This window comes from Notamacropus eugenii, chromosome 1, assembly GCF_028372415.1.
Source record: "Notamacropus eugenii isolate mMacEug1 chromosome 1, mMacEug1.pri_v2, whole genome shotgun sequence".
NCBI classification, from domain to species: Eukaryota; Metazoa; Chordata; class Mammalia; order Diprotodontia; family Macropodidae; genus Notamacropus; species Notamacropus eugenii.
The window spans coordinates 179,699,280-179,714,901 of record NC_092872.1 but is presented as its reverse complement, the minus strand read 5'-3'; the positions used below and the strand labels follow the sequence as shown (position 1 = coordinate 179,714,901).

Genomic DNA, 15,622 nt, shown 5'->3' with positions numbered 1-15,622 from the left:
CATATACCTTGACTTTACATACACATTCAGAAAGTCACAAATCCAGAAGGAATAATGCCTCATTGTTACCATATTCTTGACCATATTGGCCTTCCTGCTCAACCCAAGACTACTGAAGGCCAGGCTGTGCTGAAATTGTAGATTAAAAGTGAGGGAAAGAAGGGTGACCAGGCCTTCCCTACAGATTTACACAGCCGCACTATGCCTCTCAGCTCCTTCTAGGCCCCAGAAAGCATGAAGAGAGAAGAGCATTTAATGCCCAGTAAGGACCTTAGACCAGAGCAGAGGCTAAGGCTTACACTGAAGCTCTCATACTAGGGAAGGATCCCCACAAGATTCTTGGTCAGGTGCAGACTGGACCAGATTGCCTCTGAGATCTCACCGTGATTTCGTGAAAAGAAGCTCCACAGAGAATAAAGGTAATTCAGATCAGCTTTACTCAGGAAATTAGCAAACCTAGATGTGACCTGGAACCATTTTTTAGGTCAGGGCCTGCCTCCCGGGATCATTTTTATCTGCCTGTGTGATAAATCCTGAAACCCATCGAAGTCTTCCTTCAGGTAAGGGCAAAGCCAAGGCCTGAACATTAGGAACCTTTGATGAAATGACCCAAGAGCTGTCAAGCTAGGAGGTCTGCAGACAAGGAGATCTGGTTACTGCGTCTTACAGTCCCCGTTCTGGCTGTTGGCTGTCTTCACCTTCTTCAGCTCTCTCTGCAACTCTTCCTCTGCATCGAGGACCTCCTTTGGCTTTTGGTACTGGGGCGTGAGAGGGAAAAATCAGGACAAGGAGTGTGAGCCCTTTTACCCTTCCTAGATAATGATCCCATAGTTGCTTCCCTTCCCCACAATGCACATGTCCCGGTCCCACAGACAGTATTCCATACTCTCCTCAAACTAATCCCCTACTCATACCCCCAGTTCAGAAAAGCAGCAGGGATCTTTCTGTGAGGGAAAGAAGGGGGAGAGAATAAAGGATACTGAAGGTGAGTCTTACAGCGATGATCAGGGTGCAGTTGGCATAGGCAAAGTTCAAAGCAGAGCTGTTCAGGGGAAGTTGGTATCGGTCCATGTCAGGAATGGAGAATTTCTTGTAGTACCTGTTAGATGTTGACACAGAAACCAAGGCCTTGTAAGAGACAGCATATGGCCCACTTTGGACCTTGGGTGTCCTGCGCCCCCTACCCAGGCTTTAGATCAGGGGAAGGTGTCCAGGAGGCTCTTGCCAGAGTGCTCCTTTATGGAAGGAAAGTGGTCAAAAGATGGTAAAGGGAGTAGCAGCAGGCATAGCCAAATGCATTCTAGACATAACCACAGTGGGCAGCCTACAAGTTAATAGGGTTCTTTGGGGAGTTCAAAGGGACAGGCTACAAATCTTCTCAACATCTGAACTGCCTGACAGGGCCCCCACTCCCCTCCACCTCCAAACAAGCAAATCCCATCTTTAAGATAATAATAGCTGCAGTTCCTTAGAACCCATCGTACTTGGGAATCACTATTCTATCTCTTCTCCCCCAGCCATCATGTAAGGGATCTCTAGTACTAGAAAGAACGTTGGATGTGGAGCCAAAAGGTCTAGGCCTGAATGCCTGTGTGACTTAAGCAAATGAAGTCACCTCCCCTCTGGGCTTTTAGATCCCTTACCTATAACCTAGAGATGGTACCTAGCTAAAAGGCCGGTTGGGAGGCTGTAATTAGATTATGCAAATAGGTCAGTATCAAGTGCTATTTTCACTATATTACTCTGAATTCTTGGCAGCAGACTTTTGCTAATGTTAACTTCAGGGCCTCTCAGGTCTACGTCTGACCCTACTATTCTACAAAGCAAGAGAGGCAAAAAGCAAGTATAAAAAAAACCGATTTTCAAAAGGATTATTTTCACAGCCAAAAGGCCCCCTTTGGGGTGAGTGTATAATGGTCTTGTAACTCACTTTGGGATCCTTAACTCCCCTCAAAAAATTAATCTTTAGATAATTCTGCCTAACCCTCAGCAAGAACAGGATATGTCTACTCAGTCACTAGGTTATTCATTATCCTTGGGGAAAGTTAACCTAGAGACATCACTCAGAGGGTGCTAATTGATAACTGTGAGACTATTCCCACTGATGGGGACACTGAGGTTCTCTGAGGGTTAGTGACTCACCCAGGGTCACTCCTTGAGTAATGGAGCCAGAACTAAAGTATTAGAATAGTTATCTGTAAAACAGACGTTTGAGATCATCTAGTCCATTGATATAATTTTATAGAAAACAAGTGCGGGGAGAGTAAAGAAATTTGCCTAAGGTGAAATAGCCAGGACCAAGATCTCATTCTTAGCCTACTAGTTGTTATTAATGAGCATTTGTTAAGCACTGACTGTACACTGCGGATACAAAGAAAGGCAGAAGATAATCTGCTCTCACTGGAGGAGATAACGTAGGAAAAAAAACTAGGTACACACAAGATAAACTAGAGACAACCAACTGAGCAAAGTCTTCCTGAAGGTGGGAGTTTCATCTGGGACTTGAAGGAAGCCAGGAGGCAGAAATGAGGGAAGAGTATTCCAGGTATTGGGGGTGGGGGGCAGGGAGGAGAGTCAGCGAGAATGCCGGCAGATGGAGTATCTGGTTCAAAAAACAACCAGAAAGCATAGACAGCAATTAAAGCTATGCAGAGTGATGATTTGTGCTACCTCATTTGGTCCACAAAACCTTCAGCTCACTTCCTGGTCATGGGGTGGTCACCTGCCCTAACTTCTACCAGGCTGGGCATCTCAAAGTCCCTTCCTAGTAGACCTGGAAGCTCAGCCTGGATTGCCAAGGCAGAGAGGGATAGGTTCTGAGGAGAGGGGCTTTGTTGCTTTCCCAGAGGCCCTCAGGAGCACTCTACAGGTAGAAACCTGTGGAGGAGGGGTGGGGAGGGCTTGTGGATTCAGGCTGGGGGTGGGGAAACTGCCTCTCTAAAGGGAGCACTTCAAAGGCCTTGATGACCAGGTACATTTGGCTACAATTGCTCTACTTTTCCCTTCCCCCCATCCGGGTTGGGTCAGGGGAGGGTGCCTGGCTTTCTCCCCAGGGCTCTCCCTTACCCGACTGGAGGGACAAGGGAGGAAGTGTGTTTACTTAAAGGCTGACAGTTCAAAAGGAGAGAAACAAGGGATGTTCCTTTCCTCCGCAAACCAGCTTTGAGGTACTAATGGCACAAAACCTTTAGTTTATTTTCCAAAGCTCTGCCCCAGAGAAAGCCGATCCATCCGCCTGCCCGCAGGGGTGAAATGCGGGCCTCCTTGGCTCTCCCCAGCTCTTCCTAGCCTCTGCCTGGGGCTACAGGGTCACTAGGCTGGGCCTCAGAAAGGTGGCAGACATCGATAATAGGGAAGTGTCAAAGGTTAAACAGCAGAGATTAGATGAACACAAAGACTTGTTAAGGAAGTGTTAACTTCTTACCAACAGACACAAAAAAGCAGTACACAGAAAAGGGAGGCTAAGACAGAGAAACACGCACAGTCCCGAAGGTTGGACGGGCTGGTGTGAAGGCAGGGCTCCTTCTTGCTTTGCCCTCTGCCACAGGAGGCCCCAGTACTAGGGGAATGCCTCTGTCAAGAAGCTCCATTCAGTGTGGCATGAGTCTTGCCCTGTGCCTCATGGGAATGGTGGGACTTGGGAAATGGGAATGGAGAGACAAGAGAGGTTAGGGCTACTTTGGAAGCTTAGTTTCATAGGGCAATTCAACAAACAACTGAACTACCAAATATATGTAAGACCCTACTATGTGTAGGGAATCTGGTGCCACTTAGAGAGCTTTCCCGACAACCAGGCATCAGGAAGTCAATGGCACTTGATACTGGGCAAGGGAATGGGCTCTTCTGTAGGAGTCTTACAAGGCCTCTAGCAGATACTTGGAGCTCACCCAGGGGATCCCAGAACTGCATTTGGTTTTCTAATCAGCAGTTATACTAGGATTCACTTCAAATGAGGCCTTCTGTATTAGCAGATAAGCTTAACTTTAGGCGATTTCCCCAGCCCTGCAGGCCACAGGGCTCCAGGTCCCATTACTTCTAGCTCTGGCTCGAAGTTTTTGCTAATTGCAGAGTTAAGTGAAGTGGGCTGATTTAGGTTGGGGCATTTAGTGGCCCCTCCACACGGGGCGACTATGGGAAAGACCTGCTGAGTTACTACAATGTTGGGTGCTCTCAGGCAAAAGGCTATCTTCTTCAAACTCTGGTTCTCCCTTTCCTTTTCATCTTAAAGTCCAATGGCCGATGGAGGAGACCTGGCATGAGGACGGCTGGGGAAGTGTGGAGTGCTGTAAAGTGCAATGAGCCCCAGAGTGGGAAGTGAAGGCTCACGTTCATATTGTGCCTCATGACTCTCGGGTTATGAGGTTGGAAGAGTGGTGATGATAAGGTGTGGGGCTCCCACTATATAATCTTCACACTGGGACCCCCACCATATCACTACGAAGGAGACCTTCTCACACTCCAGGGACCCTCAAAGTACCCTGGTCTGAAGATGGTAAAATGGAAAAAGAGCCAATCTCGGAGTCAGGATACCTAGCTTCTAATTCCAGCTCTTCTCCTAGCTTGCTGTAATGCCATAGACAAGTCATTACTCCTCTCTGAGCCCCAGTTTCCCTCCTATGACATGAGTACATTGTATCTTATAATTCCAAGAGTTCCCTTATGAGTCTGTGAAAGGCACTACCCCCCTCCCTAGTCTACCCCCAACTTACTAGGCTAAGGTCCAACAACACTAGGAACCATTAACAAAATAGGCTAGAAAAGACAGATTCACTGACCTCTTGTATACACATGTACACCTATTCATAAAACAGTCCTGTGTAGAATATTCTTTTCTATACAACCTTCCCATATTCATATACCACTCAACTGATATATATATCTATATATAGATATAGATATATCCTTAACTATACACACTCAATTGCAAAGATACCTATTTGTACACACAGAGGTCCATACATATTACCCACAAGTATGGAATCACTGAGTCTCTGAAAACAAATGCAAGATGTTTGGGTCTGAGGCCAGGTGTTGGGGGAGACAGAAGCCACCAGGAGAGGCCTGAGTATTACTGAAATTCCATTTCTCCTGTACCACATGTACCACAGCTTTACTCTTTCCAAGTAAATCCTTCCTTTTATCCATACGCTATAATTAAGAAAAGAAAATGGCCTGGTTGAATAGATACCATGACTATATCAATGCAAATGAAAATACCAAAAGGAAGCTGAACCTTTGATTAATGGAAAAACCAATGTAGATCCCAGTGAAGAAATAATGAAACATACCCCCTTTCCTCTTGGCAGAATGGTGGGGGAGTACTAGGTCAGGATACTAAACATAGAATCAAATGTGATCACCATATTGGGTATTTTTATGCACACAGAGAACCTGAGAGCTGAAAGGGACCTAAGCAATAATCTAATTGGATCCATGCTGGAAGAAGTCCCCACTAGAATATACTTGACAAGCAGCTCTCCAGCCTCAGCTGGAAGACCTCCAGGGAGAAGGGACACACGGCCAAAGGAGGCCCTTCCTCTACTTTTGGGCAACTCTCACTAGTAATTTTTCTTGACATCTATCCTAAGTTTGCCTCTCCAACTACTGTTACTGGTTCTGCCGTATGGAGCCAAACTGTACCAGTTTAATGTGTCTGCCACAGCCTCTCATACACTCCACCCACACCCCACTTGAAAGCTCCTAAGCCTTCCACTGTGCCCTCTGGAATGCCTGTTCCATAGGTAACAAGCTGGCTTTTGTTCCAGCCTTTTCCTTTCTTGCTCCCTGCAGCTCCTCACACTCACGAAGACCTAGCTGCCCAGGGGTGACACAGATTTTCTAGGTGTCATCTCTAACACTGGCTGCACCTTTGCTCAAACCTCTGAGTTGCTAGTTGGGGAAAGGAGTCAGAACGTACCTTGTTCCCCATTGCCACTTCCAGGTTCCTTAATTCAGTATCTCTCTTCCTCTGAGATTTATTCAATTCACATTTGTCACCCATCAAGGTTCTGGTAGGAGCTTTCCAGAACACTTTCTTTCTTTCCTCAGTGCAGTGAGTACCTGGCCTAATCTTTTCTCCTCAATTCCTGCCCTCATACTAAAGGACTTCAACATCTATATACTGATAAGCACTCAAACACCCTAACCTCATTTCTCAATTTATTCGTTTCCCGTGACCTGCACCTTCACTCTTCTACAGCTATACAGAGATGACCTCACCACCACCCCAAAAACTGTTCTTCATCTTCACTTTGACCTTCAAATCTTCCAGCCGCATTTCCTTCTCAGGTCATCACCCCTGTACTGGCCACACTCTCCTCCTTTCCCCATGGTGACTCCTTGGTGAGCCAGTTCAGCTCCACATTTTTCTCTTCTCTTGTGTCTCTTGCCCTCCTGCCCTATTGAAGATCTTTGCCCTGCCAAGCATCAGCCTTAGATCACTTCTACAACTGCTGCTTTTGATGCTACCCACATGATTGAAAATAAGGAAAATCACAAAACCACACTGACTGGATCCTCTACATATTTGTTACATAATCTCAACTGGACCCTCACTCTGACACAGTAATCATTTTACCTTACTGATCTCTAACTTACTATCCTATTTACCACAGCAGTTTTTCAAAACATTTTCATCCTCCTCAGATCTCCCATGGCTCCCTCTGCCTCCACACTCTCAGCTGAGAACCTTGCCTTATATTCCATTGTTAAAAATGAGGACATTCTCCAAGAGCACTCTCTTTTCCCCTTCCTCATCTCAAATGCCTTCCCATCACTTTCTCCTCCTTCACCCCTGTCTTAGATGAAGAGGTGGCCCTTTCCTTTCCAAGGCAAATTCCTCTACATGTGCAAGTAATGCTATTCCATCTTGACCTCTCCAGTGGATCACCCCCTCTATTATCCCTACTATCGCATTCATCTTTAATCTCTCTCTGTCTACAAACACACATCCTATGAACACTTATATCCTAAAAAAACTTTCATTTGATCCCTCCATCCCTGCTAGCTATCCTCCTATATCTCTTCTCCCCTCTGTAGTTAAATGCTCTGCACCTTAAACCAATGCCTCCACTTGCTTTGCTTTCTCTTTTTTCTTAACTCTTTGCAGTCTGGCTTCTGATGTCTCTCCAAAGTTAATGATTTCTTAATTGCCAAATCTAATGGGCCCTTTAAAGGTCTTATGCTCCTTGACCTCTCTTCAGCCTTAGGTAGTCCCTGGGTTTTCATGCCATTGCTTTCTCTTGATTTTCTTCTGGCCTCCTTCAGATCATACCTGCCAACTGTGGCAGTGCCCTAAGGCTCTACCTTGGCTCTTCTTTTTTTTCCCTCTACACTATTTCACTTACTGATCTCACCGGCTCTCACTTCAGCTATCATCTCTAGGCAGATAATTCTCAGACTTGCTTTTCCAGCCCTAATAATCTTCCTAGCTTCTAGTTTTGCATTTCCAACTGCCTTTTGAACACTACAAACTGGCTGTCTCATGGGTATCTTAAAACTCAACATGTCCAGAATTGAATCCATACCTTTTTCTTTCTCCTCAAACCTTCCCCTCTTCCTAATTTTCCTATTATAGTCAAGGGTTCTGCCACCACCCCTGTCACCCAGGCTCTCAAACCAGGGGTCACCCTTGACCCCTGACTCTTTCACTCTACATACCCAATCATTTGCCAAGTCCTGTCATCACTACCCTCACAATATCTCTCCCTATGTCCCCTTCTGTTCTCTGGCACCGATTGTCAGGACATCATCACCATGCTCCTAGATGACTGCAGTAGTTTGCTGGCTGGTTTACCCATCCTAAGTTTCTGCCCATCTAATCTATCCTCCACTTAGCTGTCAAACTGATTCTCCTAAAGCACAAATCCAACCATGACACCCCACAATTCAATCAACTTCAGTAGCTGTCAATACCAGGATCAAATATAAAATCCTTTGTTTGGCTTTAAAAGTCTTCCATAACCTGCCCCTCTCTACCTTTCCAGTTTTCTTCACACTTCATATTCCCCCTCTCCATACTCTATCATCTACTAACACTGACTCACTTCTTTTCCTCCTATAGGACACTCCATCTTCAATATCCAGCCATTTTCACTGGCTGACCCCATGTTTATAAGGTTCTCCTTCCTCATCTCTAATTCTGAGCTTCCCTGGCTTTTTTTCCAAGTCTCAAATTCTCCAAGGGGCCTTTCTTGAGCCTCCTTAAAGCTAGTGCCTTCTCTCCATTAATTAGCTTACAATCTGTCTTGTCTGTATCATGTTGTTTCTCCCATTAGACTATGAGTTCCATGAGAGCAGGGACTTGTCTTAGACCTTTTTTCTATCTCCAGCACTTAGCACTGAATGTGGCACTTAGTAGGAGCTTTACAAATGCTTGTTGATCAGCTTTCCTGTCCTTCCTGAGTCTCTTCTCCAGGTTAAATATCTCCTGTTCCTTTAAAAGATCCTCACTGGACATGAATCTGAGATACTTCACTTCCTTGGCTGTCTTCTCTGGACACTCCTTCTTAAACTGTTATACTGCAAAACCAACACACTACTCCAGTATTAAGTGACTGGGGCAGAATTCAGAGGAACTATTTACATCCTTCCTGGAAGCTCATCCTCAGGACATAAGAAAAAATAGATCAGTGGAGTAGAAGGAGCAATGGATTTACAATCTGAGATGGGGGCTTAGATCTTGTCCTTTCACTTATCACTCTGTAACAGGCTTTGTGGGCCTTGTCATCCTTATCTGGGAAGGAGGGGGCTGGACTGGATGATTTGGGAGGTGTGGGGGAAAGAGCTGGCTCAAACTCTAGCTCTAGAATGGCTATCCTCTGTGATCCTGGGCAGGTTGCTTCCCCTGTCCTTCTCGAGCAACATCAGTCCAGCATTCACTTGTCTCACCAGATGGAAAGAGTCCAATGAAGCATTAGCTGAAAGGCTCTTTGGAAAAAGCTAACAATTCCATGTGTACCATGACGGCCCCCATCAATGGTGAGGCGTAAGCACGTAGGAAGATCAAGGTACCCAGAGAGGACCCCTGGCCAAAAACAGGACAGGGGGACCCTTAGTAAGGACTCCGAAGGGTCGCCCTTCACCTAAATGGGGCCAATTCTACACTAAGCTTGGCCGCTGGCAGGCCTTTCTCTGGCTCAGTCCTTTGGGCCAAGAGCGCCACCTACGGCTGGGCCTGCTGTAGACGCAGGCTCAACAGTCCTTTTTTTTTTTTTTTTTTGCTAAACTGTTTTCTTTCCCGAGTAATTACATTTCTGCTTTGTATCTGTATTCAACAGTGACCTCTGGGGGAGAAAAAGGAGGCAGCAGCTTGCTTCAGGAATTGCTCTGTAGCAAATTCCAGCGTTTTCAGAAGCACTTTGGTTCCCATATTAGAACCAGGGCTTCCACGCCAGGGAATACTCACTGAAGAGCAGAGTTTGTTTTCCTACAAGCAATTTCTGTGTGGTCTGGAATTGCTAAACTCCACTTCAGGCACTGTTAATGATGAGAATAATCACGGGAATGAACTGCCTTCCATCTGAGGACTTCCAAGTGCTTTAGAAACACAAGCCCCTTATTATTAGGACTTTGTATTTATAGACAGGGCTAACCATCGGGGCCTCTGGCTGCACGTGCAGCAATAACCCTGAAATGAATTCATTAATCTCCTTATGCCCCTGTGTGGCAGGTCACTGGCCACCCTTGGCCTGCTAAGATAAAGGCAGGGAGGAGAGAGGGATCAGGGAATGTAAGGAGAGGAGAAGGCTGGGACATGGGCAGCAGCTTGGGATCCTGTCCCTGACCACAGGCATATGCCTTTCCCATGAGGCATGTGGATGGAGATATAGCAAAAGACACCACATAGCCTGTGTTTACAGGGGTGGGGAACCTGCAGCCTCAGAGTCACATATGACCTTTGGCTGAATCCTGTTAGATTTGTTCTGTGAAGTCTGGATTTAGTCGAAGGGCTGTATCTGAAGACTTCGAGGACCTTGAGGCCACATGTCCCCACCTGTACCTAGACTATCCTTTCTTCTTGAATCCCCTGCCTCCTTGTGCTAGCAGTGATCACATTTTGCCACTGTCTAATCCTGAACTACTCCCATCCGCTCCCTCTGTTGGTCATGCTCACTATGTGCAAACAGGGCAGGAAGAAGTCACAATAGGCCATTCTTAAGAAAGTCGCACAAGGTCCTATCCTCTGTCTCTCCTCCCCTTCTCAGTTACACCCCTCGAAAAATGGATCCACACCCAGTGCTTCCCCTTTCTCTCCCCTCACTCCATTCTAAGCCCTTCACAGTCTGGCTTCTGACCTCATCACTCAACTGAAACTGCCCTTTCCAAAGTTATCAATGATCTCTTAATTGCAAAACCTATCTGTCCTCATCCTCCTGGAGCTCTCTGTAGTATCTGGAAGTGTTGGCCACATTTTCTCCCTGACCACTTTCTCTCTAGTTTTTTCTCAATTCTCTGTTGGGCTTCTCCTCCTACCTGTCTGATCACATACCTTCTTCCATATTGTGCTCACGAACCTCCAAAAGTTCTATTCTGGGTCCTCTTCCCCTCCCCGTCTTTTTCTTCTCTTTATTATCTCCCTTGGTGACCTTATCAGTTCCCATGAGTTCAATGATTATCTTCGTGCTGATGATTCCCAGGTCAAGTGATATATCTAGCCCTACATCACCAAATGCCTATTAGATATTCTGAACTGGACTGCTATGGGCACCTCAAACTCAACATGTCTAATATAGAACCTATTATTTTTCCCTTCTCCCACAGTTCCTTATTTCTATCATGGGTGCCACTGTATTCTCAGTCACCCAAGTTCAGAACATTGGTGTCATCCTCAATTCCTCACTCACCTCATACATCTAGACATTTTTACCTTCACAATCTCTTTTATCTATCTATCTATCTATCTATCTATCTATCTATCTATCTATCTATCTATCTATCTCTCTATCTATCTATCTATCTATCTACCTACCTACCTACCTACCTACCTACCTACCTACCTACCTACCTACCCTTTTCTCTGCTCATACTGCTACAACTCTAGTTCAGGCCCTTATCACTTCTTGCCTAGACTTAATACAATAGCTTTTTAAAGGTGTCCCTACCTCAAATCTCTCCCCACTCCAACCTACCTTCCACAACAGATGCCAAAGTGATTTTCCCAAAGCATAGGTCTGATCGTGTAACCTCCCCCCTACCTACTTCAGTGGCTCCCTATTACACACAAAATCCTGTGTTTGACATTTAAAGCTCCTCACAATCTGACCCCCTTCTGGTCTTCCAATCTTCTTACACTTTACTCCCCTCTGTGCACTCTATGCACTGGCCACATTGGTCTGTCTGCTGAGACTGCATCTTTTGTTGCTGTGCCTTTGTACTTTCCCTGTTCTCATGTTCAGAATACTCTTCTTCCCCATCTCTGACTCTTAGTCTTCTGGTTTCCCTCCAGATTCTGCTTAAATCCCACCTTTTGTAGGCCTTTCCCAGTCTATCCCTATCCCTGGCTGCTTGAGTCTTCCCCTAAAAAGTTATCTTCCACTTGCTCTGCATAGATCTTGTATATACCAATTTATATACATTTTGTCTCTTCCATTAGAATATAAGTGGCTGCTTCTTAAGGCCCTTAGTCCTTGTCAAGGACAATTCACTAATAACAGAAATTCCCAATCAGGTGGCTCCTCAGTTTTGAGGGGAATCAGGTTCCCCACTCTCCAGACCAGCACTGATCAGACTTGTCACAAACTATTGCTACGAATAGATGTATCGTCCTGGGATCATATAAGAAGCCAAAGTTCTGGCTACACATAGCACCAAAAGTCTAGGGACAACAAAGCCAGCAGTCAAGACCAGTTTCTTTGTAAGTAGCTTGCCAAGCAACACTGCCCAGGAAACCAAAGGTTTTTATTACAGTTTCAAGATGATGATGGGGTCTGGGTTTGTCAAATCAAAGGATACAGATTTAGAGCTGGAGGTGACCCTGCAGGTCGAAAAGTCCAGTTCCCTTGTTTTACAGAAGGTGAAAGAGACCCAGGACAGTAAAATGGCTTGTCTAAGGTCACATGGGCAGTTAAATGGCAACACCATGGCTTGGACTCGAGTCCTCTGACTAAATCCTTTGCCCTTTCAATCCTTTATCACACTGCCTCCTTCCTTCCAGGAAGGTTTCAGTCTTCCTTCCTCCCTGGCAGAAACCCCAACTGATGGCAGTGGCTGCTCCCTAAGGCCATACATATGCACTGAACTCCAACCAGGCTCCCCAGCCTGCCTACCTGCCACACACTCATTATGCAACTTACTTTTTGTTAGTGGTCCGGACAATAAGGCAGCGCTCACTCTGGTCCACAGAGACACTGTAGACTTCCTTAGGGTACGGAAGATTACGAATTCGCCACTGAAAGCTCATTTTTGTGTCCTTTCGCATGAAGATAGGCTGGGGAGAGCAATCCAGTTCATGATATGTTCCAAACATCAGAAGAGAAAATTATAGCTCCAAACCTCCCCACTTCCAGCATCCCTGGGGAGATGCCCTTCACCCAAGCTCATAGTCCAGATCCCCTGTCCCAGAGTGACAAACTACCCCGTTCTGATAGGAATACCTTTATCCTGGCCCTATTAAAAACCTGGCCAGAGACGTACATTAGAGCTGCTTTCCTTGATGAGCTCTGACCCGAGGACTCCACCTGCAGGGGCTGTTGGCTCTCCCACTTCTGTTTGCCATGGGCTCACAGCTCCCAGAGCATTCTTTACCCGCCATTTTCTAACTAGAAAGAAAAGAAAGCAAATGAGTCATCAGAAAGGAGTCCTATCCTCAGTCTAAAAGTGAACATCAAAAATGATAACTCTGGTGCTGAAGGAATCTAAAAGGGGCAGATTAACCCTTTATAATCAACCATTACTGACTCTATAGAAAGCCTTCAACCTAAGAACATTTCACTTTAGGGAATCAAACTTTGCTTTGTAGGAAAGGCAACTCCTCTCAGGCCCTTCCCTAGACTATTATGGGTAAAATAGATTAGGAATAGCAGACATGCTCCTTCTCAGAAGACCAAGTGCCAACAACAACTCCCACAACAGGTAAGGGAAGAGATGTAAGGACTACAAAAGCGGTTTGGAGACAACTATACACCTCCACAGCCCCTGGGGACATAAAGAAGAAAATCATCAAAAGTCAAAGCTGCAAATGACCTTAGTGATCATCTGGTCATCATGACAGAAAGGCAGTGCAGTATCAAAGAAAGACTTGTTCTGGGATAAGAACTCACTATTGGACAAAAACTGCTGGGAAATCTGGAAAACAATATGGCAGAAACTAAGTATAGACCAATATCTCACACCATATACCAAGATAAAGTCAAAATGGGTACATGATATAGACATAGAGGGTGATACCATAAGCAAGTTGGAGAGCAAAGAATAGTTTACCTGTCAGTTCTATGCAGAAGGGAAGAATTTATGACCAAACAATAGACAGAGTATATTATGAGATGTAAAATGGATAATTTTTATTATGTAAATTAAAAAGCTTTTACACAAACAAAACCAACTCAACTAAGATTAGAAGGAAAGCAAAAAGCTGGGAAACAATTTTCATTGGAAGTGTCTCTGATAAAGGCCTCATTCTCAAATATATAGAGAACTGAGTCAAATTTATAAGAAGACAAGTCATTCTCCAGTTGATAAATGACAAAGGATAGGAATGGGCAGTTTTCAGATAAAGAAGTCAAAGCTATCTATAATCTATAATCACCTTAAAAAGTACTCTAAATCACTACTGATTAGAAAAATGCAAATTAAAGCAACTCTAAACCACCTCCCAACTATCACATTGGCTAATATGACAGAAAAGAAAAGGAAAATGATAAATGTTGGAGAGAATATGGGAAAATTGGACACTAATGCACTGCTGGTAGACTTGTGAGTCCAACCACTCCACAGAACAATTTGGAACGAGGCCCAAAGGGCAATCAAACTATGCATACCCTTTGATCCAGCAATACCATATGGTATATGAATGCAATGGACTAGTGTTGTGCTATAAGAAATGATAAGCAGATGATTTCAGAAAAACCTGGAAAGACTTACATGAACTGAAGCAAAGTGAAGTGAGCAGAACCAGGAGAACACTGTACACAGTAATAGCAACATTGACTTAGCTCTCTTCAGAAGTATTATGATCCAACACAATCCCAAGAGTCATGATGAAAAATTCTATTCACATTCAGAGAAAGAACTGAATGTAGATTGAAGTATACTACTTTCACTTTATTTTTTTTCATGTTTTTTTTTCCCTTTTGTTCTGTTTCTTCTTTCACAGCATGACTAATATTGAAATATCTTACGTGATTGCACATATATGACCTACATCAGATTCTTATTGTCTTAGGGAGGTGGGAGGGAGAAAATCTGGAATTCAAAATTTTATTTAAAAAATGACTTAAAAATTATCTTTACATGTAATTAGAAAAAAATAAAATAGTATTAAAAAAAGAGAGTTGTTATTCGAAGACCTGAGTTCAAATTCAAGTTCAGCTTACTTATTCCCCAAAACCTCAGCTAAGTCATTTAACCTCTTTGTGCCTCAGTTTCCTCATCTGTAAAATAAGGTTATTTGACCTCTGGTGTCCCTTCTAGCTCTAAATCTATGGTCCTATAATCTGATCCAATTTAAATCCCTCATTTTTCAAATTAAGAAACTGAAGTCTCATCCTTCAACTTCTTTCCTCCTCCCAATCAAATCTCATATATACCACTCCTAAATCAAAGAAAGATTATAAAGATTAAAGCCTAGAGAGGTTAAATGACTTGCCCATGGTCATTAGACACTGGCAAAGTTGGAATCAGAATGCTGATTTCTTGACCTTGAGTTTTCAAGAAAACATTCACTACTAAATAAAGTAGGGAAGTACACTTGATAAGTATTTCCATCAAAAAAGTTTTTAATTTAAAAGAAAACAAATTTGGCATTGAGGTGGCAGTTATATGGAAAATAACATTCCCTTACAATGCTAGAAAGAGTCAATGCTACTGTAATTATGAGCTATGACAGACAGTTAGTCTCATAGTGCATTGCAACCTGGGATTTTCCACCTCCTATTCTTGATTGCGCTTCAGGGAATACCACATTCTCATGGTTCCTGTGCTACACAGCACCCTGGTCTCTTCAATACTGACCCAAAAGCTATTTCGGACTGGAACTCAAGAGTTCTGAGGGTTTCCCTTGTCTCTTTCCCAAACAAGCCTTTTCTACCAAAAGAATGAAAGTTATTGCTACAAATCAGTAGGACATCACTCCATTCCCTCCCTCCAGCAACAATAAGGTATAAGAATGATTTTAGAAAAGTCCTCGTCCTCTCCACGAATACATGTGCACATGCAGACACTTTATCTCCCCATCCCTTTGCCCCTCTTTATTCCTGAATTCAAGGACAGTTTCTACAGCAATAAAAGAATGTTTTCCACTTGCTGTCACCCTGATTTGATTATATGTTAAAACCAAACCAGTGCGTTCAAGGCCGCTCCCCAGCACAGGCTGGGCCAGTCCTTGGAAGGGAGATTTTCAATGAACCTCAAAGAGTCTGAGGAGAAAGATGCAAGTGATTCTGACTTAGGGGTGGATGGGTAAGGG

The 15,622-nt window shown here is 44.3% G+C and overlaps 1 protein-coding gene across 2 annotated transcripts in view; it reads right to left on the bottom strand.

Annotated features, from left to right (window-relative positions):
* Positions 1 to 414: 414 nt before the first annotated feature.
* The window catches only part of DPCD (deleted in primary ciliary dyskinesia homolog (mouse)), a 22,951-nt gene continuing 7,743 nt past the window's right edge, over positions 415 to 15,622 (bottom strand). For both annotated transcript variants that reach the window (XM_072620625.1, XM_072620619.1), the window contains exons 3-6: positions 12,634 to 12,758; positions 12,294 to 12,427; positions 997 to 1,099; positions 415 to 758 (exon numbers count right to left, since the gene is read on the bottom strand). In XM_072620625.1, the coding sequence (XP_072476726.1) occupies positions 654 to 758; positions 997 to 1,099; positions 12,294 to 12,427; positions 12,634 to 12,758 (467 nt within the window). In that variant the 3' untranslated portion in view covers positions 415 to 653. The remainder of the gene's footprint in view (positions 759 to 996; positions 1,100 to 12,293; positions 12,428 to 12,633; positions 12,759 to 15,622) is intronic.